General features: G+C 44.4%; 1 protein-coding gene across 3 annotated transcripts in view; it reads left to right on the forward strand.

Moving 5' to 3' along the window:
* Positions 1-12,744, forward strand: part of NAT10 (N-acetyltransferase 10) — a 38,714-nt gene that overhangs the window by 5,014 nt on the left and 20,956 nt on the right. For 2 of the 3 annotated variants that reach the window (XM_063094453.1, XM_063094454.1), the window contains exons 4-11: positions 1,608-1,779; positions 3,202-3,324; positions 5,206-5,267; positions 6,933-7,047; positions 7,148-7,255; positions 10,711-10,844; positions 12,104-12,197; positions 12,345-12,443. In XM_063094453.1, the coding sequence (XP_062950523.1) occupies positions 1,608-1,779; positions 3,202-3,324; positions 5,206-5,267; positions 6,933-7,047; positions 7,148-7,255; positions 10,711-10,844; positions 12,104-12,197; positions 12,345-12,443 (907 nt within the window). The remainder of the gene's footprint in view (positions 1-1,607; positions 1,780-3,201; positions 3,325-5,205; positions 5,268-6,932; positions 7,048-7,147; positions 7,256-10,710; positions 10,845-12,103; positions 12,198-12,344; positions 12,444-12,744) is intronic. The other variant, XM_063094455.1, reaches the window with a different exon arrangement.

Consider the following 12,744-nt stretch of genomic DNA (forward strand, 5'->3'; position numbering starts at 1 on the left):
CTCTTCAGTTATTTAGGAACCTAGACTGATGGCAGTTCTACCACCTTCAGCATATAGCTTCCAGGGCTGCTCAGGGGATTTCTCTCTCAGTTTGCGTGATGGAGAAGGACACGTGGAAGGTATGAACTGGACTGGATGTAGCACACACCGCTTCTGCTTCTCTCCCATTGGCTAGAACTCAGTTACATGGTCACAAGAGAGGATGGGAAATGAAGTTCAGTTTTGTCCCAAGGAAGGAGAAGAAATACATTTTGGTGAATAGCAAGCAGTCTCTGCCATGGCCCCTTTGACCCCCATCTTCCCATGGGGGTCATGAAGCATGGCGATTTATGACATCAGCTTCCCCAACTGTAACTGTGAATATAGTAGAAAGAAATGGCAATTGGAAAAAAAAAAAAGAGTTATAAAAGTCTTATTGTACAAAATGAAAAATGCAGAAAATGCAAAGATAAAAATAAAAAGCACCCATAATCTCACCACCTAGACATTATTTTAGCATTTAGATATATATCATTGGTATGTAGTTTTAAACCATACCTGGCATTTTTTGGTACATACTCTTTTATAATTAGGGAAATAAGCATTTTTAATATAGATTGAGGATAAGACCTGTTGCCTATCCCAGAATTTTAAGTTTTGGGGGCTTCTGATTCTCAATATTTTTTATTTCACAAATGTGAGATAGGTGCAGAATTAGGCAGTTCACATTTTTTGGGGCAGATTTGCCTTTCAAATTTATCCTGCCTAGTTTCACTTTTAAAAATCTATTCTTTTGCTTGTTATAGCTCTCCTACTTAACCCCTGTCTGGATCTGGCAGAGCATCATGTTCAGGCTGATGCTTGCGTGTAAGTCATGGGTTTAAGGCCTGAGCCAGAAGGGACAGTGGAGACAAACTCACCCAGTTGCCTTGGTTCACAGACGAGGAAGTGGAGGCCCGCTATAATCCTCCATTCTGGAATATTCTTATTCTCTTTCTGTAAAGGGAAGGTATATGGTAGTTGGATATTTAGGGTTTTTAAGCCCCAAAACAGTTCAGGATTTCTGATAGACGTCCAAGTTCCAGTCTGGTCCTTGTATCCTGTATCATTATTGTCTTATATAAGAACTGTCCTTGAGGATTGGATCCCATACTCTGGGGAAGGAATTAGATGAATTCATCTAGGAAATATGCATAAAGTAACCTGCCATCACCTTGCCTTTCACAGGCTCTCTGGTGAGCAGCACAAAGTAGTTGAAGCACTGGCTTAAGACTAAGGTAATGAGGCCACCTAGGTTTGGTTTCAAGCTCTGGCTTTGGCCAAATGTGAGGTTTAGCTACTCCCATTACCCATCTTTTAAAGTGAAGTATTTGCTCAAGGTCACAGAGCAGGATAGCAGGTTTCACACACACAGTTATCACTGTCTCACAAAGCCTGTCTTCTTAACCACTCTGCTCTGATGCCTCTCCACTTTCCTTCACCTTTAAAGTGAGGGAATTGGTCCCACACTTTCCAAGTTCCCAGCTAGCTACAAAGCCCTAACTGGGTGATCATGGAGCTTATCCCCTGCTCTCAACTTTTTAGTCTCTTTGGCTAATTGACTCTCATGAAATGGGGGGTGATTGCAGTCACCGGAAGAAAAGAATGCGACAGTTGCAGAAGAAAATAAAGAATGGGACATTGAACATAAAGCAAGATGACCCCTTTGAACTCTTCGTAGCAGCCACAAACATCCGCTACTGCTACTACAATGAGACCCACAAGATCCTGGGCAATACCTTCGGCATGTGTGTCCTCCAGGTGGGTGACTTTCTTTAGCCTGTGATTGAAGTCAGAGCTTCAGGTGCTTGGGCTGTCTGGTTCTCCACTAAGAGTGTACAGTATGGAGCAAGAGCCACTTGTTCCCCCGTCCCTCAAGCATTAGTCTTGGAATACTTGGCCACTTTGCAAAGGAAACTAGATTACCTACCTCCATATAAAAAGAGAATTCTCTATGTAAACTAGCATTTGTCTAGAGATACCAGAACTGAACAGTGATGTTCCATCACAACTGGTTGTAACCAGCTAAAGCTGATAAAGCAAGTACCAGGAACTTTGAGTGAGCCTGGGAACCCATATCCTTATTGGAACTTGCTGAGGAGTTTCCTGACCAGTGAGCAGTGGGACTTGTTGTATACCTATGTGCTCATATGTCTTATCCAGAGCACTGGAGTAGCATAACCACAATGAATACCCTCACCCCCTTGCTGGCCCCTAAAACCCCCTCACTTTTTCCCTTAGAGAACCACTTGGTGAATTTCTTCACTGGTATTTATTCTCTTGCCTGGCAAGTTAATAGACTGAGTTTGACATTTTTCTTTGTTTTTGGCTCTGGTGGTCTTTGCTTTTTTCTTTGACTCTTTGATACCTGTTCCCCCTCCAAACCCCCCAAGACAAAAAATTTCAGCACAAATTCCCACATTTTTTTGTGTATTTATTACTTATATGTACTACTATGCCCATGATTATGTAAATTTTATACCTTGCAAAATATAAACTAAGAAATAAGGGGAGAATCAAAATAGCAGAAGTTCTCATTTTTTTCTTTCTGCATTCCATTTGGTTGTCCTGCTGGCTTGCATCCCACCTTGGAGTCCTAAACAGAGCATTTTGCCTCATTCTCAGCCTTACTCTGGGGCATCCCCTGGCCTGATCTCTGATTGGTAGAGAGTGTTCCGCTTGCTGCCATTACCAGTTGCTGGAGTGATGGCTCCTTTAAGCTATAGTTCCCCCATGTGGTGCAGTTGAGTTTTGCCAAACAGGTTTGATCTTAAACATGTCAGAAAATAAACGTAAGATGTTTCTGAAATTCAGGTGTGAATCAGTGAAGGTTGGAAGAGTTATTTTCAAATGGGATTTTTATCACATATTATTAGAATCATTTTTGGCATAGAAAACCAGATACCTATAACCTATACTCAAGGGCTGGGCCCTCTTCTGCGGTGTGCTTTTGTGCCTTACTTTGTAAGGGGCTGAGAGAGAGAGAGAGAGAGAGAGAGAGAGAGAGAGAGAGCGCGTGTGTGCGCGCGCCCGCGCGCATATACTCTGGTAAGTTGGGGTGGGAGGTATGGTTTCAGTTTGTGCTCTGAAGCCCTCTTTTTGCCTTACCACCTGGCCCTTGGTTAAGAGTTCCTGGGGATGCTATTTGCATGGCCAGCCCTCTCTAGGGTCTCCTTCTTTCAGGATTTTGAAGCGTTAACTCCAAACTTGCTGGCCAGGACTGTAGAAACGGTGGAAGGTGGTGGGTTGGTGGTTATCCTCCTGCGGACCATGAACTCACTCAAACAGTTGTACACGATGACCATGGTAAGTAACTTAATTGTGAGGATTCAAATAAATCTATTTTTGCTGTTCACTTTTTTAAAAAAAGAATTTCTGTTAGGCAGCTCCAGTGAGCTGTCAGCATAGCCTCTGGGCTGGGAACTCTTTGACTGCAGCTAATGAAAAAATCACTGCAGCTAAATCTCAGGGATTCCCTGAGTGCCTAGGAATCTCTGAGTTTCATATTTACTTTCAGGCATTTGCAAATCCTATACCAGTGAGATTCAGATATAATGTAGTTTTTACGTCATTAAATTTTCTGGAATAGTGTTGTGCAAGGAGCAATGCCAGTGCCTAAATCTGTGTATTGGAAAAGACCACGTGCAGACTTCCTAATTGGCCTTCATCCTAGTCGATAGCAAAGGATCATTTGTCAGTTCCACTCCGAGTTTGGCAAGAATTTTGAGTCTGAGAGAAGTAGTTTTCTCCCAGAGTAAAAGACACTACTTTGGCTGAGGACATGGTTTGGAGTGGGGATGTGTCTCACCTGATGCAGAACTGGTCTCCTGCCTTCATCAGTATTGCTCCGTCACTATTTTGAGAGTCATGTCCAAAGCCCAGTGGCTTGAGAATGGTGTTAGGATTAGCCTCAGGTTTCATGAGCTGCATTTGTCTGGTGAAATGGACTTTCCTCAAATCTTAGGGGCTGTTTCCTGTCACTACCACTCCCACTGTCACTTGCCACTACATTCCCTCTTGGCCTCCTTGAAGGTCTTCAGACATGCCTAGCACACTGTCATCCCAGGACTTTGTACTTGCTGTTCCCACTGGAATGTGCTTCCCCTAACTATCTGCACAGCTCGTTTTTCACTGCCTTCAGATCCCTGCTTTGAATATGGCCTCATTCATGTGGTCACACCCTGTTTAGAACAGGCAGCTCTTGGGCCACCTCGTGGCTCACTTGGGAGAGTGTGGTGCTCATAACACCAAGGCCACGGGTTTTGATCCCTATATAGGGATGACCAGTTAGCTTACTTGGGAGAGTGTGGCGCTGACAATACCAAGTCAAGGGTTAAGATCCCTTTACCAGTCATCTTTTAAAAAAACAAAAAACAAAAACCAAAAGACAGCTCTTCCTGTCACTCCTTAAGCTGCTCTCTTTTTCTTCAAAGCACTTGACAGTTGCCTAAAGTGATATATTTGGTTTTTGTCTGTTCTGTACTAGTTGAAAGACTTCATGGGAGCAGGAACTTCGTTTTCCTCTCTGCTGTATTCCCAGATCCTAGAAGAGTGCCTGGCATTTAGTAAGCACTCATTAGATATTTGTGAATGAATGAAGGACTTTGTGTCCATATCAGTTTGCTTGTTCTTCCTCTCCCTCTCACATGGCTACTTGCTTATCCTGAATGTCTTAGCTTATCATCTCAGAGAGGCCTTATCTCACTACACTGTATAAGTAGCCCCTTTCCCCCTACATTTGCTATCACTGCACCCTTTATTTTATTTGTAGTATTAGCCGAAATTTGTATTTATTTACACATTTTTCTCCCTCCAACCATTGGACTGTATGCTCCATGAAAACAGAGGTCAGGCTTTTTTCACCAGTATATGCCCAGCGTGTCTGGTACATAGTTAGACTGAATGAATTGATACATCTTAGGATGCTGGATAAAATGTAGGGACAGCCAAAGACGAGGTGAGGGGAAGTTTATTGTCATAGGAACATTGCATTTGGTGTCTGATCCCAGTTCCAGCAGATAGGATTTGGCCAGTTCAGTACAGCAGGTTGTGTAGGAATGGATTTGGTTTCCAGCAGGATCACTGATAGAACTGTGTTTGTCTCCCTTGATAGAACTTCATATTTGGACCCTGGGCTTCAGCACTATCTGGATGACTTTGTTAATGAATATTGTTTTGCTTTTTTAGGACGTGCATTCCAGATACAGGACTGAGGCCCATCAGGATGTGGTGGGAAGATTTAATGAGAGGTAGGTCTACAGCACATTTCTCAGTCCCTTACAATTGTGGGGGAGCCATAGAGGAAGGAATATTTTTATCTTGGACTTAGTGAGAAGCTTTGCTTTTGTATCGGGGAAGGCTGTACAGGATTCCACAATGGTGAGATTCTTGACAGCAGCAATAGTTGTGAAGTTAAGGGAACACTGGAAGGTGTGGAAAATCGGGACCAGGAGACCTGGAGTCTGTCTTGCTGCTGGTCTCGACACTGGCTCCATGGCCCTAACTAAGTATCTCTTCCTCTCTGACTCTTAGGTTACTTATCTTTCTTTCTTTTTTGGCTGAGGGGGGCTAGTATGGGGATCTGAACCTTTAACCTTGTCCACGCCATGCTCTCACCAACTGAGCTAACCGGCCAGCCAAATTACTCATGTTTCAGAAGGGTGATTTGTCTGGATCACTGTTTCCCAAAAGATATTTCATAGAACATTAGTCTTTTACCAGGGACCTATGATGGGGGACAGTAGTTTTCTTTTCAAATGTGTGTGGGAAACGCTGATACTGTTTTTCTTTATGAAGATTCGCATTAGCCTGTTGTAGCCTTTGAAAAGTCTTGCAGTTGCAAGGACCTATTTAACTGATTGTTTCCCAAATTATTTTACCACAGGGCCCTTTTTTAGGGAACACCAGTTAGCAACCTGTGAAACACCTTAAGAAACTTTGGCCTAGATCAGTGTTCTCAGTGAAAAAGTTCTCAGTTTTCCTAGTGAAAACTGTTCTCAACTAGAGCAGTTTTGCCTTCTAGGGACGTTTGGCAGTGTCTGGAGACATTTTGATTGTCGTGACTTTGGGGGCAGTGGAGAGGGTGCTGCCGGCCTCTAGTGGGTAGAAGCCAGGGATGTTGCTAAACATCCTACAGTGCACAAGACAGTTCCCCAGCAAAGAATTGTCTGGTCCAAAATGTCAGCAGTGCTGAAGTTCAGAAATCCTGGCCTTGTTGAACCCTGGGGCTTTTCTGATTTTAACAGTCTATGATCCTGTAACTCAGTAGAACGAGTAGGGCAGGAGGAGCAGCTGTGTACAGCTAAATAGAACAGAGGCCTGTGAAAGTAGCCAGTGAAACCCTTTTCTTGCAGTGTGAGAGGATGTTTGAATTTTATAGCCAAACACGTGTTTTTCTACATGCAAGAAGGTTTGTGTTAGATGTCTTCAGGGAGCTTTCCTCTTTCCTTTTATTTTTATTTTGTCTTCCTTGTGACAGAAAATAAATCCATTTGTGTATGTGTTTGTTTCCCTGTGTGTGACTGGTGATTGTATGTAGGTTGGGTTTGGAATTCTCCATTTAAGGATGGCCCAAGACACTTTAGTGCCAAAGAGTGAGCCTCGGAGGACGAGGGAAGGGCCAGGTAACACAGGGAACAGTGTCGCTTGTGCACAGTAGGAATGCTTATAATCAGTCTCCCGGGAGGAGTTCTTGGATTTCTTGTTTGCTGTATAAAGTGTGTTCAGGTGCCCTGTAGAGGAGGCTCTGAATCATCTCTTAGTGCTCTCTCACTGGGTTTTGGCTTTGTTTGGCTTTCTTAGAGACATGTGAGACTAATGATTTTCCTGAAGAAAAGCCACTCTTCTCTTCTACACTTCTGTGTAGACACTGTCTGCCTTGCCCAACACCTCATTACAGTGGTTTTGTTCCTCAGGTTTATTCTCTCTCTGGCCTCTTGTAAGAAGTGTCTCGTCATCGATGACCAGCTCAATATCCTGCCCATCTCCTCCCACGTTGCCAGCATCGAGGCCCTGCCTCCACAGACTCCGGTGAGTCTCTGTGTCAAGGGTTCCGGAATCTGGGGGAGGCCATGTTTTCTGTGTTGGTCTCCCGTGGCAGTGGCAAACCTTCTTCTCTTCTTTCTGGTAGGATGAGAGTCTTGGTCCTTTGGATCTGGAGCTGAAGGAGTTGAAAGAGAGCTTGCAGGACACCCAGCCTGTGGGCGTGCTGGTGAACTGCTGCAAGACCCTAGACCAGGTACGAGTGGTGTTTAGAACTTCTCCACCTCAGTATGCACAATGCAGAGGGAAAATACAGCCTGCAGAGAGTAACAGAAGCCAAGTTAGGACAAGTCAAGACCCAGATCCGTCCTGGGGAAGAGGCCTTTCTCTTCTTGCTTATGCTCCTGCATGTTCAACAATAGCCAGGCTGTTCTGTGTCATCTGGGTTCACAAAAGAAGTCCAGGGATTACCTCCCCACCCACCATAAGTTAGCAGTTCAGGGAGCTGGGGATTGGGGGAGATAGATTACATTTTAAAAGGAATCTCCTCAGCACTTTTTCCAAGAGAGGATGATATATCTGAAGTCCTTAATTTCAATTCAGTTTTGTTGATGTAAAGGTTTTTGCTTGTTGCTTGTACTGAAGTGAGAGGACAGCTTGATGTCCCTAGTGCTTACCCTGGTTTCAGTGTGAGGTCTGCTTGAGGGCCCTCTGGGGTGGTATGTGCCTGGTCTTGGGGTGCAAACAGTAGGCTGGGTGGGAGCTGCCAGGATACACTTCTGTGCTCACTGAGGTGGACAGCATTGGTACGTGCGGCTTCTCTGGTGGTTCCTGGGCCATGATGGTTGCTGACTGGGTACAGCCCAGAGGCCTTCAAGCTCTCAGGTGTGTTCAGGGTTCTGGTCCAGGCTGAGCCAGATGAGTAGCACAGGCCTCTTGGCACTGGGCTCTGTCCTCATGATGGAATACAGCTGCAGTGACACTTCCTACTTGGGGCTGAGTCCCAATAGGCTGGCTTCCCTTTTCATTCTGGAAATGTAGTTACCAGCTACATCACTTGCTATGCAGCCCAGGCTGCAGGCTCTAGGCTGCTTGGAATCACTTCTTGGTACCCTCTTATCACCAGAGAGACACAGGATGGGGCAAAAGGAAGAAGAGGGAGAAACTACAATACTAGCAGTAGTGTTATAACAAAACAAATGGCCCATGGCAGAAAAAAAAGGGAGAAAGAAAAAAAATTAGTAAGTACAAAAGAGATTTAAAAAGTGGTATTTCCACCTGGCAGTCTCACTTTGCAGAGACAACTACTATTAACAGCTTATTATGTATCCTTCTGGACCTTTTTCTATGCATGTAACTGGATATATATGTTTTTAATGTGAAGGGGTCACACTGTACAGAGTATAAGTGGTCCCCTGTTAGACATTTGTGTTGATTCCAGCTTTTTTGCTGTTATAAACAATGCTGTTAGAACATTTTTACAGATACATCTGTGGGCACTATATCTAGGATAAGTTTCCGTAAGAGAAGTTGTTGGCTGGATCAGAGTGTGCGCATAAAAATGGATATTGCTTCAATTGATGGAACTGCCAGCAGTATATGAAAATGCCTTTTTTCCTGCAGCCTTGCCAACACTGTGTCCTGTTAAACTTATAAGTCTTTAACATTGTAATATGGGAACATAGGATCATTGTTTTAATTTGTGTTGGCTGTTATTATGAGAGAGGCAGGTACCTTCTTTATGTAATTATTGGCTATCTGTATTTTCTTTCTTTTTTTTTTTTTCCTTTTTGAGCCAGTCTGCTCATGTCCTCTGCCCACTTTTTAGATTTTTGGTTTCTTTGTATTGGTTTTTTATTTTAGAAAAGTTTGCATTTTTTAGTCCAGATTTGGTACCCTTCTGTTTTTTGTGGCTTTTTTCCTGTTACCTTTCTGTTTTTTGTGGGGTTTTCCTGTTACGTTTTATCAGTTTTTAACTTCCCTGCTCTAAAGCAAAAGGGTAAAATACAGTGTTCAGCTAGGCTAAGTTAAGACAAGTAGGACCTGGATCCCCTTTGAGTATTTCCGTCTGGAGAGTCTTGGGCTTCCTGAAGCCCCTCCCGTTCCTCTCCTTCCATTTGCCTGGGCCTATGTCCCTTCAGCTTTTTCTTAGTGTCACTGGCCTTGGCGAATGAGATAGCTTTGTCAAGACTAGACAGGTCAGGCTGGACCATTTGGCCTTCTTCCCAGACTCGCAGAACTATTCCCAGGGCAGATCCTGACTGGGGAGCAAAGTGTGGCTCCTGAGTAGTGTTGTGGCTCCTCCCATTCATGCCACCAGCATCTTGCTTTCCCTGTAGGTGCTGGGCACTCTTCTAGGCACTGGGGCTCAGCAGCAGACAAGAGGGACATGCCTGCTTCACAGAACTTCTGGTGGGATGTGACAAACAGTGAATAAAGTGAATAAAGTGAATAAAACTTCTGGTGGGGGCTGGCCTGTGGGTCACTTGGGAGAGTGCGGTGCTGATAACACCAAGGCCACAGGTTCGGATCCCTGTATAGGGATGGCTGGTTAGCTCACTGCGTTAGTGTGGTGCTGACAACACCAAGTCAAGGGTTAAGATCCCCTTACCAGTCATCTTAAAAAAAAACAAAACATGGTGGGATGTGACAAACAGTGAATAAAGGAAGATCATGTGGTGAAGCAGAAGATGATGTGTAGAATGGAGAAAAAGAGAAAGTGACAAGGAGGGACAAGGCTGTGCTAGGATGAGGGAGGGGTGCTGTGGTTCTAGATATAGTGGTCAGGGCTGGCCTCATTTAAAAGGTGGTATTCGAGCAAAGCCTTGAGGGAGTTGAGGAAACGATCTGCGTGGCTGTCCAGGAGCAAGTGCTTCAGGCGGAGGATCAGCAAATACACGGGCCTGAGGTTGGAGCGTGCCTTGGGTGCCTTGGCAAGGAGGCTGAGCAGGAGGGAGAGCAGGAGGAGATCGGGAGGACCAGGCAGCCACTGGAAGGGCTTTGGCACTCACTCTTTCAGAGGGTCTGTGGAGGCTTTTATGTTTACAGTATCTATGTTCAGCACAGTGGTGAAGGATCCCTCTGGCTGCTGTGTAGACTATAGACTGTGGTGGAGCAAGGGTGGAAGTGGGGGGACTCCTTAGGAGGCTGCTGTAATCGTGGAGGCAGGACAGGATGGAGGCTTTGAGCAGAGTGAAAGAAGAGGATAATGGTGAGGAATGGCAGGAATTTTTGTATGTTTTGAAGGTGCCAGTAACAGGATTTGCTGATGAATCAGGTAGGGGGGAGAACATTGATGAGGCTTTTGGCCTAAACAATTGGGCGGTCAACTGAAATGGGGAAGAGTAGGTGGGGTGGGTTTGGGGGAAGACTGGGTGTTCCATTTCTAGTTTGAGGGGTCTTTTGTACAAGTGGAGATGTATAGGAAGCAGCTCCATGTGTAAGAGAGTCTGGTGTGTAGGGGAGAGGTCTGGACTGGAGATGTGAATTTGGGGGTTATCAGCATCTAATCAGCATCCAAAAGACCTTGAGACTAGATGAGATGGCCAAAGGGGGTGAGGAGTCCCTGTGCTGAGCAGGGCTTTCTGGCGTATAAGAACTGCCCCTCTTTTATTTAACCTTGGAATCAACCTGACTTCTCCATGTGATGGTGATAAATGGCTGAAACTTGGCCTTTCTCAGAGCTCACCTAATATGTCTGACTTTCCACAGGCCAAAGCCGTCTTGAAATTCATTGAGGGGATCTCCGAAAAGACCCTGAGGAGTACTGTTGCACTCACAGCTGCCCGAGGACGGGGAAAATCTGCAGCCCTGGGATTGGCTATTGCTGGGGCAGTGGCATTTGGGTAAGGGGTTAGATTCCCCATCTTTAGGAACTGGGCGCTGAAGAAGCAGTGTGCAGGATTTGGAGTCAGGAGACTGGGACAGCTGTTAACTCAGGTTCCTGGTTCTGAGCGGGTTTATTGTGGGATTTCTCTAGATCTTGGGTCCTGGCTGGAAACGGCAACACTGTTTCCCCCAACCCTCCTTAGAGGTGCACATACACGTGCACGTACACGCAGACACACACACACCAGGGCCTTTGTAATCACTCTTTACAGTTGAGCAAATGCACCAAAGCAAAGAAATGGGAGTAAGAAACTTTAAGTCTCAAGGGATGAGAATGTACGAGGGTACTTTAGAATTTTCATGGAAAAATAGAATTCAAAGATAATATGAATCTTTCCATGAACTTTTTGACTTACCCGTGACCAGCTTTGCTGACTGAGAAAAGTACAAGTTTGACATTTTAATGATTATGATTAATTGGATCTTATTTGCTTCTGAGGAGCTATCTTTGAGTGTGATGTTACTTTCTGTTCTTTTGCCCCGGGTGGAAGATTTTATGCAACTGCCAATAGAGTATTTTCTTCCAACTTTGCAGATGTAATAATAGACCTAGAATTTACTGTGCTCTCTGCTGTGCATTACCTTCCTTGGTGCTCCTTCAAGCTCTGTGGGCATTTTGTGTGACTTATCCTGGATTCCCCGGCAAGTGAGTGCTGGTAGAGCTGGGACTTTGAGCTCAGCTCCTGACTCCTAGTCGTTTGTTCTTCCTGCTGCTCCAGCCGAACCAGTCAGCTTCTTAGCCATTAGCATCCTCTGCACTCAGCAAGGATCCCTTGGAGGGTGCTGTGGCCTTGGCCTGCACACCCATTGAGCTCTCTGGTTTCACAGTTTGGAGCCCTCAGCACAGCTAGTGGTAAGTGTGAAGCTGTCCCTCTTGGAGCAGGGCACTGGATTGAGGAGCATTGTGCCAGTTCTGCACACTGAGCGAGTTCTCCCCACAGTGTCACCACAGGTGTGTTGGTAGTTAAGTGCGGGGACTTGCTACCTTGAGATTGTTAACATGTTTTCATTAGTTTGAGAAAAAAATATATACTCAGGCATGGAGTTGGTTTACTTTTCTTCCCCAAAAGTTATCCTGACTTTTTTCCCTGCTGTTAGCTCTGGTTATCACCTTTATGATGGGCAGACAAAAATGTTTTCTTTTTCTTTATTGTTTCTTTACAATATTGAAGATTTCTTAATTTCTTAAAAATCCTTCTTTTCTTTTGTCCTATAGGTACTCCAATATCTTTGTTACTTCCCCAAGCCCTGATAACCTCCATACACTGTTTGAATTTGTATTTAAAGGATTTGATTCTCTGCAATATCAGGTAGGAACTTAGGATAAGAACTTATTTTGATTTAGTTCTGGGTTTAAATTTAGGTGAAGTCTGTAGAATGCTTGCTTGCTTTCTTAATATTTAGTTTCTAAAGCTTGTTTCTCAAGTTTGTCACTGATTTGATTCTTTCCCCTCCAGGAGCATCTGGATTATGAGATTGTTCAGTCTCTAAATCCTGAATTTAACAAAGCAGTGATCAGAGTGAATGTATTCCGAGAACACAGGCAGACCATTCAGGTGAGGCTCGTTCTCAGATCCTGCTGTGTGGGGCCTATGTCCTGCTGTATTTAACTGGCTCTTAGATGTTTCCGTTTATAGGTGTTTTATGTCCTATTAGACAGTGCTGTTGTTTTGTGATAAACCTGTTCCAGCTTTTCAGCCTCTTCTAAAGGAATACATTCAAGCAAACTATCAAATGTATATAGTCAGATTGAAAAGTTGTAGTTTTGCCCCTCAAATATGGAATAAGTGATTGAGAATATGCTGTCAGCTAAGAGAGAATTATTGTTCTGACATCAGTTTTAATTTTGCTTAGTTA

Source organism: Cynocephalus volans, chromosome 4 (genome assembly GCF_027409185.1).
Source record: "Cynocephalus volans isolate mCynVol1 chromosome 4, mCynVol1.pri, whole genome shotgun sequence".
NCBI lineage: Eukaryota > Metazoa > Chordata > Mammalia > Dermoptera > Cynocephalidae > Cynocephalus > Cynocephalus volans.